Source organism: Camelus dromedarius, chromosome 12 (assembly GCF_036321535.1).
Source record: "Camelus dromedarius isolate mCamDro1 chromosome 12, mCamDro1.pat, whole genome shotgun sequence".
Lineage (NCBI taxonomy): Eukaryota > Metazoa > Chordata > Mammalia > Artiodactyla > Camelidae > Camelus > Camelus dromedarius.
The window spans coordinates 14,244,311-14,263,142 of record NC_087447.1 but is presented as its reverse complement, the minus strand read 5'-3'; the positions used below and the strand labels follow the sequence as shown (position 1 = coordinate 14,263,142).

Sequence of the window (18,832 nt, the reverse complement as noted above, 5' to 3'; positions counted from 1 at the left end):
GCATCCACCTGCAGCCTAGAGCCTCTAGCTCTAGCCCTGGACTGCCCAAGGAGTGGGGAGGGTTGTCAGAGCACTGGCGACGCCAGGCCATGCTGGTCTCGCAACCATCACCTGGTCAATGGGCTCAGGAGCAGTCCCACCTTCCAGAAATAGAGGGCTGGGGCCTGGTTGCCGAGAAAGGCCCCCAGTAAGGATACCAGAGCCAGGAACAACGTGTTAAAGTGAGGCCCTGGGCAGCTCAGTGAAATCAGAGAAATGGGTCTGCAGCCCCCCAACCCCAGATGCCTCCCAGCCACGCAGAGCCAAGCAGTATCCAGGCTCGTGCCCAGCACCACACCCAGGAAGTCCCTGAGGCCTCCAAATGGATTGACAGATGTGTTGGAAAACATTCATCTGTGCTCAGCAAGGAGAGGAGAGGAGTAGCCCTCACCCTGTGTCTTTATCTGTTCTTTTCATCACTGTAATTTTTCTTTATAGTCACGTATCCACACACGTAAATAATAATATCTAATCCTTAAGTAGAATTTCCCATATGCCAGGCATAGTTGTAAGTGTTTTGTGTATATTCATTTACTTCATATTCATAACTGTTCAATATAGTAATCCATTTTACAGATGAGGAAACTGAGGCATAGGGAGTTAAGTAATCTGCCCCAGGAAGTCTGGTTCTAGAATCTAGTTGTCTTAAACATTGATTTATGAGGCCATCATATATATATATATATATATATATATATATATATATATATATATATATATATATATATATATATATATAAAAGCTTTTATGTATCTATTTTTACATAATTGCATAAATGTGATCGTTATGTGTTTTAATGTGTTTTTAAAATTTGTCCTTTTATATATTGTTAATTCTTATTTTTTATTGAAGTGTAGTCAATTTACAATGTTGAAACAGCAAAGTGATTCAGTTATACATACATATATATACATACATGTATATACATATATATATATTCAGATTCTTTTCCATTACAGCTCATTACAAGAAATTGAATATAGTTCCCTGTCCTATACAGTATTTCCTTTTATATTTTTATATGTTTTCCTCCCCAACCCAGGGAATACATATTATCACTCTAATGTTTCTGTATTTTTTATTTATTCATAATTATACTTGGACTTGTACATACCAATACCTATAACCACATGTACATATACAAGGCTCTTTTTTGTTGTTCTTTTAAATTAGTAGATTATATTAAACAAATATTACTGCATCTCTCTTTTCTCACTCATCCATACCTGGAACCTCTGGTAGATATACTTCACAGTTTTTAACAGTCACATTTGTCCACCCACTTGGCCCTCCTGGCTCATGGTCATCTTCTAGAGTCCCATCCCCACCCCCAATAGGCTTGTTTCTTTAATCCGTTAGGGAGTCTGATGCTGATGGTGAAAATTGCAGGCCAGATGAGAGGAAAGGGCATTGAGAAGGTAGCAAGTGGTGTTTCCAGCTGGGTCTTGCTTATCCCCTTGGTGGTGGCCAGCAGCCCTCAGCCCCCAGAGGCGGGAATGCTGACTGTGTTATTGTGAAATCATGTGTATATTATGAAGTGCTTTGCATATGATGGAGTGATTTGCATATATGGGGGGGGGGATCTTAAGAGTTCCCAAAGCAGCATCCCTGAGTGTCTTCCACCCTTTGCAAAGTAACCAACTTGGGGGTTCCACCTCAGAACCGAGGGAGGGGAACAGAAGGGTGTCCCCCGCAGACCTATGGGCCTGGGGGGTGAGGCAGACAAGGGGCTTTCAGAGGAAAGCTGATCCTCCTTTTTCAAGCTGGGAGTCGAAGAGGGGCAGACATTGGAGTGTGAGGTGGAACAGAGCAACTGGTGCGGTATGTGAGTGCTCTGTGTCCTCAGAGCCCCCAGTGAAGAAGAGCAACACAGGATGGATGAAGGAACTACCATAAGAGGCAGATGGGGTTCAGAGGCTTGGAGACCCCCACCCTGTCACAATTTCTGCCGGAGTGAATACCCTAGTGCCCCTTCCTGAGTGTTTTATAGTCCTGGCTGATTCCCAGAGAAGGATGCAAAGTGGAAATGCTGAGCCAGAGTCCCATGACCTAGAAATGAGAGGTGCTAGCATATGCTTCGGGTTCAGGGACACCCAGGTTTATCAAGGTTCTGCCATTTGTGCTACTGTGTAACCCTGGGCTAAAGGTACCCACTTCAACGTGACAGACTGAGGATTGAGGGAGGTAATGCAAGTAGAGTGAACGGCACGTCATAGGTGTTCAGTAAATTGCAGATATAATAATGTTATTGTTTGCCACCCTAGTCTGAGGTGAGGGAAGTACAGAGAGCCCTTGCTCCCCTAGGTTTGGAGTAACCAGCAGCAGTGTCAAGCCACCATGCATTGGACTCCAAAGGGTTACAAGCCCTGGAGACAAAGGCCTGAGGTTCCCAGTGAAAAACCAAAGCATAAAAATAATTCGATGAGTAAGAATAAAATTCCCTCTTCTGAGGTTCCCGGGGCTAGGCCCCTCCCTGCGGCAGGCACTTCCCCTTTCCCTTGCTCATGGAGGAGCCAGGCCCGGCTGACTCAGAGCAGGAGCGCCGCAGCCAACCTCCCACCCCGACCCCGGCCCGGGGCGGTGCAGTCTGGCAGCCGAGCGCGCCCTCGTGCGGCCGCGGCCGGGACTGCGGCCCGAGAGAGGAAGCAGCGGCCAGACCCGCAAGCCCAGCCACCCGGCCGCTCGCGGTCCCTGTGGAGCAGCCGCCCCCGCCTTGCCCAGCCCGATTAAGCGCGGTGCCCACGGGGCTCCCACTTCCGCCCGACCCTCCCCGTCGCCCCAGTCCGGCCCGAGCGGAAGTGCGCCAGCCGCCCGGGTCCCCCATGGCCGGGAGGCGGAAGCGCGCCCGACTGCCGCTCCCCCGAACCCGCGGCGCGCGGCGCGCCGGGTTCCGGACAGGTCCCGTGTGACGTGGCTGCGCGCCGGGGGCGGCTCCGGGCCGGGGGCCGGGCGGCCGGGCCGGGAGGGGCAGACCCGGGGCGGGGCGCGGCGCCGCAGCTGGATGGCCGGGGCCGCCCGGAGCGCCGTCGCTGCCGCTCGGTGAGTGACCGCCCGACCCCCCAGGGCCTGAGCCCCGGGTGGGACGGACCCTGCCCATACCCTTGACCCCGGCCCGGCTTGTCCTGGTGAGACCTGGGCCTCTCGCCCAGAGCCGGGGAGTTCAACTTCCTTGGGCTCTTCTCCGCTTTCTCCCCACGCGTCGCTCTGCATCTCTCCCTCTCTCTCCTCCTCCGCATCTGTCTCGCACTCTGCCTCTCTCACTCTTGCTCCCGCTCTTGCTTTCTCCCTTTCCTCTCTCTCTCTGATACTCTCGGCACCCCATCCCCTATCCCAAACTTCTGGTCCCCTCACCTCTACGTGACCCGCCTCCGCGTCCAAGTCCGGCCTGGCGCAGTCCTGCCTTTGATCCCCAGTAGAGCCCAGCAAGTTCCATCATCAGGGTCACTTTAAGACTTGGAGATCTTAGACCCGAGCATCTTTTCCAGCTGATTTCCCTCCCTCCTGCCTCCATCAGCAGAAGAGGAAACTGAGGCAGGGACATCACAGGCCCAAGATCACAGCCAGTATGAGGCAGGACAAACCACATTTAAACCTCGTGCCTGAATTTCCAGATTGAACTTCCCTCTTGGTTGACTCACATCCAGGTCCTGTGATCCACCGGCTGGGAACACTTATGCTGCCCAGCGCCCTGGGCTCCGGCAACGTGAGGAGGGCTCGCTTTGCCTCCTCCATGCCAGGCACATTCACCTGATTAGCAGGCTCATCTCATTTTCGTGACTGTTTGAGGGAGGCAGTACTTACCTCCATCCTACAGAGGAGGAGAGTGAGACCAGAGAGGGGCTTCCAGGTCTTGCCCAGTCAAGCATCTGTAAGTGCAGAGCACAAAGTCAAAGTCAGGTCTCCTAAGCCTGTGCTCTGTGCTGCGTGCATCTGTGCCGCAGCTCCTAAATGAAGGATCCTCTCTCTTCAGTCCCATCTGCTGTCTGTCTCTGTGCCCAGAGGTTTGGGGCTCATTTCCTAGGAAGAAGCCCTGGTGGTCCTGACCTAGCTCAGCTGCTTGGTTTCCCCACCTGCACCTCCTAATGTCGCCCCAGCAAGCTAGACAGGGCCAGCCTCTGTCCCTGGGGGTGTCCTTACTGGGGCTCATCCTGGCGGCATAGCCTCTCCTGGCAGCCAGACACCCAGCTGGGCCGGGCCTACCGGTGGCTGAGGGGAACCCAGCCAGCGCCTCGCCCTGTCATTAAAAAAGTTTAGCCTCAGGCGGACACACTGACACACAGTCTGGAGCTGGCTCCCAAGGAAAAAATGTGTGGGAGTGCAGTGTGGAGCAGAGCCCCCTGGCTCCTGCACCCATCATTCAGATCTTCAGAGGCCCTGGGGGAGGCAGGCTGGAAAGCAGGTGCCATGGCCATTGGGAGTGGGGGGAGGGTTAAGATGCCACGTTTCCTAAGCAGGTGTGCGGCCAAGGGTGGCTGCTCACGTAAGTGGCCTTTGTGTTTTTTCAGCACGTGGTATGCCTGGATGTCCCTGCCCTGGCTGTGGCATGGCAGGACAAAGGCTCCTCTTCCTCACTGCTCTTGCCCTGGAGCTCCTAGGGGGGACTGGGGGTTCCCAGCAGGCCCTCTGGAGCCGGGGTTCGGCAGCGGCCTGTCGCCTGGACAATAAGGAAAGTGAGTCCTGGGGGGCCCTGCTGAGTGGAGAGAGGCTGGACACCTGGATCTGCTCCCTCCTGGGCTCACTCATGGTGGGACTCAGTGGGGTCTTCCCATTGCTCATCATTCCCTTGGAGATGGGGACCACGCTGCGCTCAGAAGGTTGGTGACCCTCCTCTGGCACCCATGGGCAGCCAGCAGCGTGGTAAACATGCTGCTGCTTTTCCCAGGAGAGCCAGGTCTCGAGTTCCGAGTCACAGTGTGTCTGAGGTAGAGGGTGGGGACCGAGCACCATTCCTCACCTTGGTCCAGTGAGGCAGTGTGTGTTTAGGGATCCAGCCGTGCTCGTTTGTTCATTCATTTGTGCATCTGTTTATGCCAAAAGAATAAGAGCAATCAGTCACCAAGAGCAGTAGAGATAGTGGCTGGAAATATGGATGCCAGTCTGCCTGGGTTCAAATCTTGGCTCTGCCACTTACCAGCTGGGTGGCATTGGGCAAATTCCTTAACTTCGCTCTGCCCCAAGCTCCCAACCTTAAAAATGGGAATAATAACAATATCTACCCCCATAGGTGTTATGGTGAAGATCCAGTGAACTCATATTGGTAAAGTGCTTAGAAGACTGCTCGGTGCAGGGAAAATGCTCCGTGTTCGCGGGCCCATGCTGGGTACCGGGATGCAGTGAGAGTGAAGTGCTGCCTCTCCCTTCAGTCTCTGCTCTTAGTGCGAGAGTGCTCAGACCCAGAGCCCCTGGGGCGGCCTCACCCAGAAACACATGCGGGGCTGGTAGCCGGCCTGCCTCTGGGGAGGGGGTCTGGGATGTGGGCGCAGGCGTGGCGGAGGCTTTTCCTTGGCTGACTGCCTGTACCATCTATCCAAAGGTGACATTCTGTAATGAAAAATAAACAAGATCAGATGGGGAGCTGCTAAAAATGCAAGTGCCTGTCGCCCCCACCTGAGAGTGTGACATAGTAGGTCTGGGCCAGAGCCCCAGGAATCTTTGAAATGAGGGTCCCAGGGCCTGTGCTGCCTGCCAGGCTCAGGAACTGTTCATTCAGCAGATGTTTATGAACGCATCTGTGCCAGGCAGTGGGCTGAGGGCTGGCGCCACCGCTGTGAACAGAGCCCTCCCGGGGCCCTGCTGTCACGCCTGTGCGTTAGCTCAGCCCCTCTCACAGCATCCCTGTGAGGTCAACCTAGGGAGGACTTGGATTATTAGCTCCATTTTACAAATGGGGAAGCACAGGCACAGAGATGTTCTTCGAGGAACCCAAGGTCACACAGTCTGGAAGCAGCAGCTTCCCCTGGGATCCCACCCCACCACCAAGCTGCCTCTTCCCTCTGGGCCTCAGTTTGTCTGTGGAACCAAGGGTTTCGACATGGCCCCCTTAGGGCACTTCCAACTCCAGATGTTGCAAGTCTGCAAAAGTCCTCAAATCTCCGCCACTTTTCTGAGAGTAACAGAGAAAAATTCCCATTTAATAAGCATTTGCCATATGCATTGTCATTAAATTATCACAAGATCACTATCAGATAGATACAATTGTCCCCCACTTACAGATGAGGAAACAGTTCCGGAAGTAATCTGCCCAAGGTTACCAGCTGGTGGGTTGGGGAGCTGAGAACTGTTGGGCTCCCAAGCCCAGTCTCTTAACCCTGAAGCAGTGGAGGCTGCACAGTCAGCCTGCAATTTGTGGTGTATTCCTGCCCACTACCAGCCCTTGCTGGGCCTGGAGGCGGGGGCCCAGGAAGGCCATCCGCCCATGTCCAGCCTTCTGGAGACTTGCAATATGGTTGGGACCACATGAAGAGCCCAGTAAGCTGGGTGTGGCTCAGCCCCCAGGTCCCACATCTCTGCCTTGTAGCTGGAGCCCGGCGCCTGAAGCAGCTGCTCAGCTTTGCCTTGGGGGGTCTCCTGGGCAATGTGTTTCTCCACCTGCTGCCCGAAGCGTGGGCCTACACGTACAGCGCCAGCCCTGGTAAGTGAGGCCACAGGCTGCGGGTGGGAGGGTGGCAGGGGTGAGTGGGTGGGAACTGGTACCCATGCCCAGGGATGGCCTAGCCCCTGCCTGCTCTGCAGATTGACTGTGAGAGGGGTTCAGGGCATCTGGCAGGGAACTTGCCCTGGTCCCACTGCCTGGTCCCTGTGGGAGTCCCTGGGGCCCAGCTGCCCCACGAGCCAGTCCTAGCGCCCTGCCCCATCACTGCCTTGGACTAGGTCCCATTACAAATGGTCCCCCTTCTGTGGCCCTGGCTGGGCCTGGCCTGTCAGTGCTGCCCCCTGCAGGTGGTGAGGGGCAGAGCCTGCAGCAGCAACAGCAACTGGGACTGTGGGTCATTGCCGGCTTCCTGACCTTCCTGGCATTGGAGAAGATGTTCTTGGACAGCAAGGAGAAGGAGGGGACTAGCCAGGTGAGCCCCAAGCCCCAGGGCCTACACAGGTCAGCCTCTGTGTGGTGGTGCCAGGGCCTGGAGGCCCAGGTTCTGGAGTCAAGCCCTGAAAAGAGGATCTCTTGCCTTTCCTGGGAGCTCTGGGAGGCTGGGCCAGCTTGTTTGGAAGGATCTGGGGAGTGATGGCATCAGCTCCTGCCGTGGCTGGTTCCCATAGACTGACAGTGACACCAGGGTTGGAGGCAGAGGGTCGAGTTTGGGGGCACCCAGCTGATCAAGCAGCAAAGTCTAGTCAGATAAAAGGGGTGTTCTCCGTCTGTTTCTCCATCTCTCACTCCCCTTCTGTCTACCCTGGCTGAGTGGGGGGCATCTAATGTCACCTCTCCCTCCTTCTCCTGGCCCTAGGCCCCCAGCAAAGACCCCGCAGCTGCTGCCGCGCTCAGTGGAGGCCACTATCTGGCCCAGCCGGCTGCAGAGCCCGGCCTGAGCGCCATGGTCCGGAGCATCAAAGTGAGTGGCCCTCTCAGGGCCCCCTCCTCCTGCAGCCGCCCCACCCCGAGTGGCTGGCCCAGCTCAGCCCTGACTGCCTGGCTCAGCCCAGCTTTCTCTCCCCTCATGCAGGTCAGTGGCTATCTCAACCTGCTGGCCAACACCATAGACAACTTCACTCACGGGCTGGCTGTGGCTGCCAGCTTCCTAGTGAGCAAGAAGGTGAGTGGGGTTGAGGCGAGTGGGGTCCAGGCCATTCCAGTGGGAATGAGGGGGCGTGTGTTAGCCAGTTGGCTCTGCCTCCAGAATAGCTCCCCAGTCCATCTGCTTCTTGCTCCCTCCATCACAAGGCCCTCACCTAAGCCACAGTCCTCCCTGCTGCTCTCCTGAACCACTGGTCTATTCTTCCTGCTTCTTGTTGCAGTCATAGGCCTCTGCCAGGCCCCTGCCTGCTTCTAGATTCTTGTCCCTCCACCCCCTCCCTCTGCCCTCTGTGCTTTTGCCCCAAGGTCTGCCTGCTCTTGAACTGGCCAAGCTCCTTCTCCCCTCATGGCCTCTACCTCACTGTTAGCTCTACTTGGAATGTTCTTTCTCCCACTCTTCAAACTGCTGGCTCTTCATCCTTCAGGGCTCAACTAAAATGCACTTCCTCCAAGAGGCCTTTGCTGACCTCTCATCTAAATTAGGCCCTTCGTGCCCTGGCACCCAGTCCACCTTTCCCCCATAGCACCTGTCATGGTGTGTAATCACATGGTTCTTTGTGTGTTTACTCAACCCTTGCCTCTCCCATCCAGCCTGTTGGCTTCTTGAGGGCAGGTTCCTTGTCAGTTTCATTTGCTGATGTATTTCTAGTAGCCAAATGGTACCCAGCCAGGGCGCTCAGAGCAGAGCAAACATTTGTAGAGTGAGTGGACAGGTGGGTGCCCTCGCCCTCAGCACAGACCCCACGGCCCGCCTCCCTACAGATCGGGCTGCTGACCACCATGGCCATCCTCCTGCATGAGATCCCCCATGAGGTGAGTGCCAGAGGGTTCCCAAGATCAGCCTGTGGGCGTGGAGCTGGTGAAGGGGTTTGGGGTGGGACTGCTCGGCAATGGTAGGCTGGGGGTGCTGGACCATGGAGGCCTGGAGTTGCTCAGCCTGCCAGGCTGCAGCCACCATCCCAGCCGTGCTCCAATGCCCTGGAGACTAAGGGCTCAGCTGAGGGGATGTGGGCTGAGGGGTCCCAGCCGTGGGGCTGGTGCAGGGGGCTCAGTGTGCATGTCCATACCTGAGGTGCTCAGGGGATCTGGCCCCACTGGGGCCCAGAGTGATCATCCGGACCTCCCCTCAGGTGGGCGACTTTGCCATCCTGCTCCGGGCCGGCTTTGACCGATGGAGCGCAGCCAAGCTGCAGCTCTCGACGGCATTGGGGGGCCTGCTGGGCGCCTGCTTCGCCATCTGTACGCAGTCCCCCAAGGGAGTAGGTACGGGCGTGGTGGGTGGTGGCGGCAGGTGGCGGTCAGCAGAAGGGCCCCAGCCAAAGGGCACAGCTGCCCTGCCCCTGGTATCTAGCTGAGTTCTGCCCTGAGTCCACTCTATGGGAGGGGGTGTGGTACACGTGGCTCCCCTGGACTCCCAGCCAGTCAGGGCTTCTCCTCCTGCAGAGGAGACTGTGGCCTGGATGCTGCCCTTCACCTCTGGCGGCTTTCTCTACATTGCCCTGGTGAACGTGCTGCCCGACCTACTGGAGGAAGATGACCCGTGGTGAGCTACCCACTGGGAATGCCATTTGCAGGGCCTCTGCCCCTCCCTCTCAGCCAGTGCCACCCTCTGAGCCCCAGCCCCTCTCCCCACAGGCGCTCCCTGCAGCAGGTGCTTCTGCTCTGCATGGGCATCGTGGTGATGGTGCTGTTCTCACTCTTTGTCGAGTAACCGTCCCTGACTTCCCACCCCCTGCAAGCAATAAGAGACTTGGATTCACTCTGACCGTGTGTGTGAGGCAGAGAGTGAACGAGCCTCCGACCAGACAAGAGGATGGTGTGTGTGTGTGTGTGTGTGTGGTGTACACAGGTGACCAGAGGTGTGTGCGAGACCGACACTGTGATCCCTCGTGTGCTGGGCCCAGGGCCCAATGCCTGGGCCTGCCCCTAGCCACACTGTGGTCTTCTCTCCTTGCCACCCTGTTATCTTCCACCTCCTGGAGTCAGCAGTGAGGAATGGGAGCACTGGTCCCAAGCAGGGGCCTCTCCACCCTAGGACCCCAAGAGGAGTAAGAGCAGCTCAAGGAGCCCAGGGCTGCAGGGAGCCCCAAAGCTGTCTCCTACTGGGGCCTCATGGGTCCCTGGCCCGAGGGAGTAAACCCCTCTGCGGACACACCCAGCCCTAGGCAGCCAGGAACCAAGGCTGGGCACCTTCTCTGCTGTGTCCAGTGTCCCGGCCCTTCCTTCAGCAGCTCCAAGGCCAAAGGAAGGAGAGGCAGGTGCTCATGTGGCCCCAGCCCCCCTCAGCACTGACAGTCCTACCGTCTCCACACACAGCTGGGAGATGCTTTCTAAGACCTTCTCCACGTGGCTGCATGCCCTGGGCTAGCTCCTGTTCCCCCAGTGACTGCTCCCTGGCGGTGCCAGCAGCTCTTGCCACCTCCAGCTGCCAAACAGCAGCCTGCAGGGCAGCAAGCAGCCCAGGGCCAGAGAGGCCTCCCAGTCAGCTCAGGGATGCTCATGCCAGCACAGGGTCCAGGCAGACACTCTGGGGGCAGGAAGAGAGTGAGCTATGGCCGCCCCTCCCAGCTCGGGCCCCTTTTCCTGTCCCATTTCGGGTGGGGTTAGGTGGGGGTGGCGAGGGCTCCACGTTGTCAGCACTCAGGAATGTGCTCTGGGAGAATGCTGAAGCCATAATCCCCAGCTATTTCCCTTGGCTGACGCCCAGGTACTCAGCTGGCCCACTCCACAGCCAGGCTCCAGCCCTGCTGCTCGACCGTGGGCGTCCGGAGAAGTAGCCATCGAGAGGGTCTGAATGGTTTTTACAGCAGTTCTGCTGTGGTTCCGTTTCTATCTGTAAATACCTGTTCTATAGATGAGATACAAATAAATATACACAAACTGGCTGCCTCTGTTCTGTGCAAGAGAGCCCATGGTCAAGCAGGGCTTTTCCCGGCGCCCCATGCTCCAGCCAGGTTGGCTGCTCTGCGGGCCTAGCTCCTGCAGGCCGCCCAGCTGCCTCCGCCACCATCCCCTTTCCAGCCCTTGTTTTGTCTCTGAACTTTTGGGGTGTTTCTCAGAACAGGGTATACATTTCCTGTTCCCCTGGCTTGTTTTGTTAGCTTTTTATACCAATAATACAAGCCTGGCTATAGGCCGTTAAAGCCCATGTCACCCCCAAGGGTGGTGTCCTCATTTTATAGACCTTCGAACCCAGGGCTTTTTCCCGGCGTGTCCCAAGTAACTTAACCACGAAGGGAGCTCCATCCACAGTCATTTCCAGGTCTGGCCTCCATGAAATTAAGTTATTTTTCATTAAAAAGAAAAAAGGAAAAATGAGACCTTAATTCTAAATCATACCCTCACTTCTAGTGAATATGCTGAGTGTAAAGCCAGCATCAGGCACTGGGGGGAGCTGCCTCCCCAGTGCCACTGGGAGAACAGTGCAGTCTGGGGTTTTCCTCTACCTTCAGTAAGCTGCTGGCGGAGAGCACGGCTGCCCCACATCAGAGGCTGGCACGGGCTGTGAAACCCAAACTGGCTGCACCCTCAGCTGAGAGTGCCTGGCTCTGACTCGGCATCCTCAGCTAAAGGGACCTGCTTCACCCAGTTGTGACATACATACTAAGGACCAAAAAGCAAGGAAGGAACCCCGGGCTGTCCCGCCAGCCCCCACCCTCCCATCGGCAGGCACTGGAGCTCCTAGCCTGTCATGTCCCTGCTGGGTGGCAGATGCACGTGCAGTCTTCGCACGCAGCCCACTGAGGGAGGCCATGGAGTCCCACTTACAGGTGTTGACACCAAGGTAGGGGGTGAAGGCGGTGGCTGCATTCACTCGGGTGCCCTGGCCGGGGCAAGGGACAGGGAGGGGGGGATGCTGGAGTTGGGGAAGCTGAGCCCACGACAGGGACAGAACCAGCACACTTCAGAGGCCGTGCTGGGGTTCCCAGGGTGGGGGGAGTCAGTGGGATCACCAAGGAGAGCACAATGGGGGTGCACCCAGACACTCAGGATGGCAGCTTAGAATCTAAGGCTAGCCTGGAGGCATTGGGACCAGAAGGAGGGGAACTCCAGATGGCAGCCAGTGGTTCTGTGACTGGGCATGTCCTCTCGGGGGAGGTGACAGGAAGAGGACAGTAAAGTGCTTTTGCTGGAGGGGAAGTGCGAACTGATGGAGAGTTCTGAAGGGCTGCTGCTTTGAAAGGCCATTCAGGGGGCGGTCACAGCTACTGAAGACAGCACAACTAGATTTTATTCACAGTCCTGGGTCTGAATCCTAGTTATGCCACCTAAGAGTTACGCAGTCTCGGCCCAGTTGCTCAAATGCATCTATAAATTGAGGCCAGCCTACTGGCGGTTATTGAGATTAACTAGATAAAATTATGCACAAGACCCACATAGCATGTGGCCCAGGGTGAGCCCTCCATGAACGGTGAACCACACTAGGTCAGGTCCCAGGTGGGGGAGCTGGAAGGCTGGTAGACAGAAGACTGGCAAGATCCTAAAGGAAACTGACAGGATATGGGGCCCAACAGGGAGGGGCGCTGATGGCAGAATGGAGGGGTGGGGTGGAGAACACAGCATGACCAGTGGTGAGGCCTAGAAGGGCTCTCAGAGTGGATCTTGCTCAAGGTTTCACTTTCAGCCAGAGGAAACGGGCCCTCAGCGCTAAAAGCGATGTGCAGAGAAACAGGAGGCTTGGGGGCCAGGAAACAAGGGAGCAAAGACCCAGAGCCTGGCTTTATAAGGAAGTTAGGCCAAGAGCCAGAGAACCAAGATTCAAAAAGAAGGGAAAGACTAATGTGGCTTCTTTTAGGCCCCTCATTCTAGAGCAGTGTAGCCACGGGCCTCAAAAGCTCAGAGAGGTGGGGCAGGGAGTTTGGAGAGAGAGGGGTCTGGAGGGACATGGTGGGGGAGGCCAGAAGACCCCGGGGAGCAGCTGTAGCAGACACCCAGCCCTCCCAGAAGGCCTCACCCTGACAACTGGTTTGAGGTCCATGGATGTCTCTGGTTTCCAGGCAGCACCACTTGGGGAAGGAGCCTCCTGCATATGCCCCCACTCTCCTACCCAGAGCCCAGGGAAGGCGGGACAGACTGTGGCAGGAACCCGAAACCATCCTTTATTACGAATTTTAACCAGCAGGAGACCAGGGAGCAGGTGTGACGGGCAGCCTCCTAGGCGTAGTACTGCAGGTTGGCTTTCTTCTTGGCCTGTACCTCCAGGATGCCCTCCATGTAGTCCTCGTGGGTGAGCTCTGTGGCGCCCCTTCGCAGTGCTATCATGCCCTGCACCCAGGACAGACAGGCTCTAGGGTGCCTCCCTGCAACCCCGGCCTGGCTCCCAGAGGCCTCTGCCTTCTCAGCCTCTTCCTCTCAGCAGCCTCCACCAGCCAGATGCCCTCATCCTGTCCAGGGAAGGGGGCATGAAACACCCACCCACCTCAGCCCACCACTCACCGCCTCCACACACACAGCCTTGCACTGGGCCCCGTTGAAGTCGTCCGTACAGCGGGCCAGCTCCTCATAGTTCACATCAGGACTGAGGAGTGGGGAGACCATGCAGGACTCAGTTACTTATGGGGAGTGGGTGGGAGGAGCAGATTTCTTCCCACATGCCCCCATCAAGCAGCAAGGTCAACCTGCTGTGATCAAAGGCAAGTCCCTTCCCCACTGTGCCTTGTTCTCTTCTCTAGACAAGATGGGGAGAGGAAGGGAGGTAGGTCAAAGCAGGTTAGACCAGGTTATTTCTAGTGTCTCTTGAACTCCAGCCTGCTAGAAATCTGCACCTGAGAATCCTGGGATGGATTCAGCCTGAGGTGGGGGAGCAGGAGGTTGTGGAGACAAGACAGCCCCCAGTCCGGCTCCCAAGCAGCACGGGCCCTGCATCAGCACAGCGCTGCTGCCGCCACTTACTGATCTCGTGCCAAGCATCGCACTTGATGTTGCCACAACCCCATGAGGTTGGAGCCCTTATCCCCAAGTCCCAGAAAAGAAAACCGAGGCTTAGACACCACCTGCTGACAGTCACACAGATCTGAACCCAGGTCCATCTGGCCCCTGGCAGGATTCCCCTGGGCCATGTTGGGCTGTGCTCATCTGCTGGGGCAGGGGAGACCAGGAAACTTGAGGGCCTCCAGCCTGCATGCCTATAATCATAGAGGAGGATATGTGTGTATGTGTCAGCGGGAAGGTGAGCAGGTGGACTCTAAGGAGCAGAGCACCTAGAATTATAGCCTGGGCCCCAGCAAGGTGCTATGTCAGGCACCTGGGGAGAAATGGATGCCGGCACATGGAACTGCGCTGTGAATGAGACGTGGAAGGCGGAGGCCTGGGGAAGCTCAGCACAAGGAGGACAGAGGCGGCTCTGCTGCTGCGCCTGCAGGTCTCAGTGCCTCGCCCGTGTCCTTGCCCACCTGACATTCATCTTCCGGGAGTGGATCTGCATGATTCTGGCCCGGGCCTCCTCATTGGGCATCGGAAACTCGATCTTGCGGTCCAGGCGGCCTGAGCGGAGCAGGGCAGGGTCCAGAATGTCCACCCTGTTAGTGGCTGCAATTACCTGAGCAAGGGGAGAAGCAGCCACATGAACTGAAGAGGAGGGGTTCACAGACAGGCAACAGTCATGGCCATGACAGGCAAAGAGGCAGCCTAGGGGCCAGGTCAAATGGCAGGGGAGATTCAAGACAGAGCCCAATTCCAAGTCCAGCCACACCAGCTAGATGACAGAGAAGAACCCTCAATCTCTAAGCCCCGTGTTCTTCATCTGTGAAGTGATGGCAATACTCACCTTTACTTGAGTGTTGGGCTGGAACCCATCCAGCTGGTTCAGAAGCTCCAGCATCGTCCTCTGCACCTCTCGGTCACCAGCCTTCTCACTGTCAAAGCTGGGGCACACAGGAGGCCCGAGACACTGGTGAGGCCATGGCTCGGGAAGAGCCCTCCCTCCACTACCAGAAGCCCAACCCAACCCAATCCATGCAGGGCAGGGAAAAGGCTCACTCAGCCTGGGACCCCCAGCCCAGGGTCTAGCACAGAAATGGTGTCAGACTGGACAGACTCCGGGGATCAGGTGGCGGGCTGAGGATAAAACCGTGAGCAAAACCCTGGTAGTGCCTGGCCTATCCCCACTGAGGAACCTGCCGTACAAACTGAGCTAAAGCTTAGAAATACAGAGATCTGGCCCAGACTTGGCACGTAAGGGGGAGCTCAAGCAGATGTCCTTGAGGAGGTGTCCCTCAAGCTGAAATCTGAAGGCTGAAAACACATCAGCTGGCCAACCAACCAATGGAGAACAGAGAAAAAGGAAAAGCACATTGCAGAGAAGAAACAGCAGGTGCAAAATCCCTCCCACCAGAGTGGGCCTGCAAACTGAGGGGATGCTGTGGAGGGAGCCCAGGGGGAGGGGGGAGGTTAGGGCAGGGATAGGATGAAGCTGGAGGGGAAAAGGGCAGACACATGGGGGCCTGTAGGCCACGGCAAGCCCAGTATCTATCCCAAAGAGCTATGGGGAGGCCCAGGAGGGGAAAGCAGGATCTGTTTGAGGGACTATGGGGGCAGGTGAGTAAAGTTTTAAAGGGAACATGTTGGCAGTTGTAAGGAAAATGGATGGTCAGGAGAAAGAAATGAAGCAGGGAGCTAATTCGAAGATAATTTAAGAAGTAGAACCACAAGAATAGAGCTGCCACCATCCCAGTGGGAGAAGGGACCAGGGTGGGAGAGGTGGAATTTAGAACAACCCCCTCGATGGCACTCAGCACCCCCTTACCGCTTAGTGCCGATGGCATCCAGCTCATCAATGAAGATGATGGACGGAGCCTTCTCCTTGGCCAGGGCAAAGGCGTCCCGGACCAGTTTGGCACCATCCCCAATGAACATCTGCACCAGCTGGGGGCCAGCCAGCTTCAGGAAGGTGGCCTGGAGTGGGGGTGGAGTTGATAGAATCAGGCCAAAAACGCCATGAGAGGCCCCCTTGCTTTGAGCCCATCTGGCAGAGCTTCAGCTCCTGCCCAACTCCTCATCCTTCCCAAAGCACTCACCTTGGTCTGTGCAGCACAGGCCCGGGCCAAAAGGGTCTTCCCTGTACCTGGGGGTCCGTACATCAGCACCCCCTTTGGAGGCTGGATCCCCAAGTTCTCAAACTTCTCCTTGTGGTTCATTGGCAGGACAATGGCCTCCACCAGCTGCCAGGAAGATGTCCTGGGTGAGTGAGGAGAGTGAAGCCCTGAGGGCTCCTATAGCCCAATCCTGAATGGCTTCAACCCCTATCTGCAACCCTCCTACTCCAATCCAGGGACACTGCCCTCTCCTTCCTCCAGCGACACAGAATGCTTGCTCCCACCAAGTCTGGCTATGGACTCCCCAGGAACAGCAAGATTTTGGGGAAAGACACTGGGCTAAAAAACAAGGAGCCAGAGTTCCAGTCCTGGCTCTGGCCCTAACCTTCCATGATCCTGGGCAAGTGATTCAATCGCTCCAGATCTCAGTCTCCTAAACTGTTACATGCCCTCCTCCTTCCCTCCCTAGAATGCTATGAGGATAAGGCACACTGGGGGAAAGTGCTCTGGTCAATGAAGTAAAGAAACACAAAGGCCTGATGAGGCTGCCATGCCTCGTGCCTCATGTCTCCCTCACCTCCTGAATCTGCTTGTCCAGGCCCCCGATGTCACTGTATTGCTCTGTGGGCCTCTCGTCCACCTCCATGGCCTTCACCCGTGAGTCATACTCTGTAGGCAGGGTCTCCAGGATCAGATAGGAGTCTTTGTTCACACCCTGGGGACACAGCATGAATATTTCAGATTTTCCCCAGCTCAAGTGGCTGGATGACATGTGTCTACAGAGTGAAAGGAAAGATACAGGACTGGGTGACACAAGAATCAAAGAGCAGGCAGACAGGCTTTCAGACTCTCCAGGCTGCTCTGCAGACATTCAAGATCAACAGTGACCTGAGCCTAGGGCAGGGGCTCAGCCAGGCAGTGGGAGAAAGCTCACTGGAAAAGCCCTGCCCAGGCTGACACATCACTCACCACCAAGTCTCCTGGCTTCAGCTTTTCAGCATCCACCAACCCAATCACAGGCAGGAAGTATGTCTGTAGGAAAGATTCCAGGTGCGGCCTCAGTTACTACCTTCAATAAGGCTCTCTAGTCCTGTCCCACATCCACCCCTCACCCTCCTCACCTGTCGTGTAGAGGTTTTGATCACTGCACACTTGCCCTTCCTCTGAGAATCCAGGTCAATATTGGCACCATCTTCCTCTTGGTCGTTGGGATCAACATCCAGAAGCTGGGAAAGGAAAAAGCTCAGATCAAGGGGCCCTGCTCAGCCTCTTGCACTCGCCAGAGCCCAATGCTTCTGAGGCCAAGACAATCTCAACACTCAGAGGGCCAGCCATCCCTACCTCACTCCTTGGACTAGCCCTGAGCTCAGCAAAGGTGTGGTTAATAAGCCAGGAAATTGGTAAGATCTCTGTTCAGGTGTTGCTTCTCTGCAAAGAGCTCATTACCCCCAAGGAAAAAGAACCAGTAGAAAAGGAAACGTGTGGCGCTTCCGAGGCCTTTGCAGGCCTTACATATCCCCCTGGAAATGCACACTAGAGAGGAGACCCTAGGTGGTACAGCTCTTACATGCAGTATAGGCCTCAAAACACCCACCCACTCTTTCCCCAGTGGTCCCATCGCAGGCTGTCTCCTCTGACCCCCTCTTCCCCTCCACATACACACACACCTCGATGACGTTGGAGACCAGGTACGGCAGAGTCTTGTTCACTTTGATTTTCTCACTATTCTCTTTGATCTTGTCCTTCATGGCTTGGAGTTCATGGGTGACTCGCAACACTTCACTCTTCATGATCTGGGATCAGGGTGAGTGGAAGAGAACGTTCAGCCTTAGCTCAGCTAATCCTAGGGCCTTGTAACTGGTGAGATCCAGGCTGCCCACGGGATCCTCCCATGCCCATTCACTCAGCTTGTAGACTTTCTAAATGCTCAGCCTGTGTCCACAGCCAGAAGTCAAAACAGGAGGCCAGTCTAGAAACCTCCTGGTGAAGTAGTTGTAGTAAAGGGAAAAGAGCAAGACTCTGAGTCAAGCAAATGTATATTTTAGGTTCTGCCTTCTGTTACAGGCTGCGGACTTCACCTCAGTAAAAAACCTCCCGGAGCCTCAGTTTCCTCATTTGTAAAATGGGGATTTCTTAAAAGGATTCCCAAGAGAAATGCTTAAAGACCTCCCTGAGAAAGGTGGTCTGATGATTTTTCCTCTCAGCATGGTCGCCCACCACCCTGTCCCTCTTCTGGTCCCTTTTAAAGCTGTTTTTTTCTCTTCTCCTGGTCCGGGGAGGAAACCGCGGTCCCCACGCCTCCCCTAGGTAGGCCGAGAACGTGAGGGAGGCAGCTGGGATCACCAGGGCCCGCCGTTGGGGGCTTCACTGCCCGCAATAGGGGCTGTGCGCCCACCTTGATTTCACTGTCCAGCAGCCGTGTGCGCTGGATGATCTCTTCTGTGGACATCTTGAGTACCTCCTCCCCGATTCCATCTTGCTGTTAAAGCAAAAATGTTTTTTTTTAAACTCAGGACTGCAAGGTTTCTTTAAACCCAGGGTAGTTAACTGAGAGAGATCCTGTAGCCAGCCGATTCACAGCCTCAGTTTCCCCGCCCATAAAGCCAGAGTGGGGGAGTCGGGACCCCTGCCCATACGCCAAGCGGCCGCAACGCTGAGACCTGGCTAGACTTGACCGCCCCAGCCAGCGTCTCCCCTCCCGCCAAGGGCGTCTCTCCGCTGCCCCGGCTCCAGGACCCCCAGCTCTCCCAGCGCGCACCTCAGCCTCATCCCACACGGTCGCCATCTTCTCCTGCCGAGTCACTGGACTCTCGAGTTCCGGCGGCAGATTCATTTCCTGGGGGAGAAGGCCGAAGGTCAGACTGGGCAGGAGCCGGAGCGAGAGATTAATATTTTCTCTCTTAACGCCTGCTCTTGACTAGTGGCAGCCCTTCTTCTCCAAGTCTTGGCTCCTGACGGAATTAGCTGGGGCCGCGCTGCCAGAGCGAATCTGCTTCTTCAATTCAAAAGACGAAGCGCAGGCCA

General features: G+C 56.1%; 2 protein-coding genes across 9 annotated transcripts; one reads left to right on the top strand and one right to left on the bottom strand.

Annotated features, from left to right (window-relative positions):
- The first annotated feature begins 2,998 nt into the window (after positions 1-2,998).
- SLC39A13 (solute carrier family 39 member 13) lies at positions 2,999-10,660 on the top strand. 8 transcript variants are annotated; one of them, XM_031459620.2, is made up of 10 exons: positions 2,999-3,079; positions 4,546-4,854; positions 6,558-6,671; positions 6,980-7,104; positions 7,489-7,593; positions 7,705-7,794; positions 8,538-8,588; positions 8,906-9,034; positions 9,219-9,318; positions 9,411-10,660. In XM_031459620.2, exons 2-9 carry the CDS (start codon positions 4,554-4,556, stop codon positions 9,279-9,281), a joined length of 978 nt encoding a protein of 325 aa, XP_031315480.2. In that variant the 5' UTR covers positions 2,999-3,079; positions 4,546-4,553; the 3' UTR covers positions 9,282-9,318; positions 9,411-10,660. The 8 variants fall into 8 exon arrangements, with proteins under 8 accessions (XP_031315480.2, XP_031315478.2, XP_064348411.1 ...); XM_031459618.2 differs by having other exon boundaries at positions 8,906-9,038; XM_064492341.1 differs by having other exon boundaries at positions 6,965-7,104; positions 8,906-9,038.
- Positions 10,661-12,851: 2,191 nt separating this feature from the next.
- Positions 12,852-18,832, bottom strand: PSMC3 (proteasome 26S subunit, ATPase 3). Its single transcript, XM_011000677.3, has 12 exons — positions 18,567-18,832; positions 18,204-18,287; positions 17,476-17,601; positions 16,930-17,034; positions 16,778-16,840; positions 16,386-16,523; positions 15,791-15,934; positions 15,520-15,668; positions 14,542-14,638; positions 14,168-14,313; positions 13,212-13,293; positions 12,852-13,040 (listed from the first exon to the last, which is right to left on the bottom strand). The coding sequence occupies exons 1-12, from the start codon at positions 18,639-18,641 to the stop codon at positions 12,930-12,932; spliced, it is 1,320 nt and encodes a 439-aa protein (XP_010998979.1). The 5' UTR covers positions 18,642-18,832; the 3' UTR covers positions 12,852-12,929.

Bases quoted from the DNA above. Each gene is read 5' to 3' on its own strand.
- SLC39A13 (XM_064492340.1), top strand. From the start codon at position 4,554: ATGCCTGGATGTCCCTGCCCTGGCTGTGGCATGGCAGGACAAAGGCTC. The intron at 7,594-7,704 runs GTGAGTGGCCCT...CCCCTCATGCAG, and splicing joins CCATGGTCCGGAGCATCAAA to GTCAGTGGCTATCTCAACCT. The intron at 9,039-9,218 runs GTACGGGCGTGG...CTCCTCCTGCAG, and splicing joins GCAGTCCCCCAAGGGAGTAG to AGGAGACTGTGGCCTGGATG.
- PSMC3 (XM_011000677.3), bottom strand. From the start codon at position 18,641: ATGAATCTGCCGCCGGAACTCGAGAGTCCAGTGACTCGGCAGGAGAAG. The intron at 17,035-17,475 runs GTGTGTGTGTAT...TTCCTTTCCCAG, and splicing joins TGGTCTCCAACGTCATCGAG to CTTCTGGATGTTGATCCCAA. The intron at 13,294-14,167 runs GTGGGCAAGGAC...CCCACTCCTCAG, and splicing joins TCCCGGAAGATGAATGTCAG to TCCTGATGTGAACTATGAGG.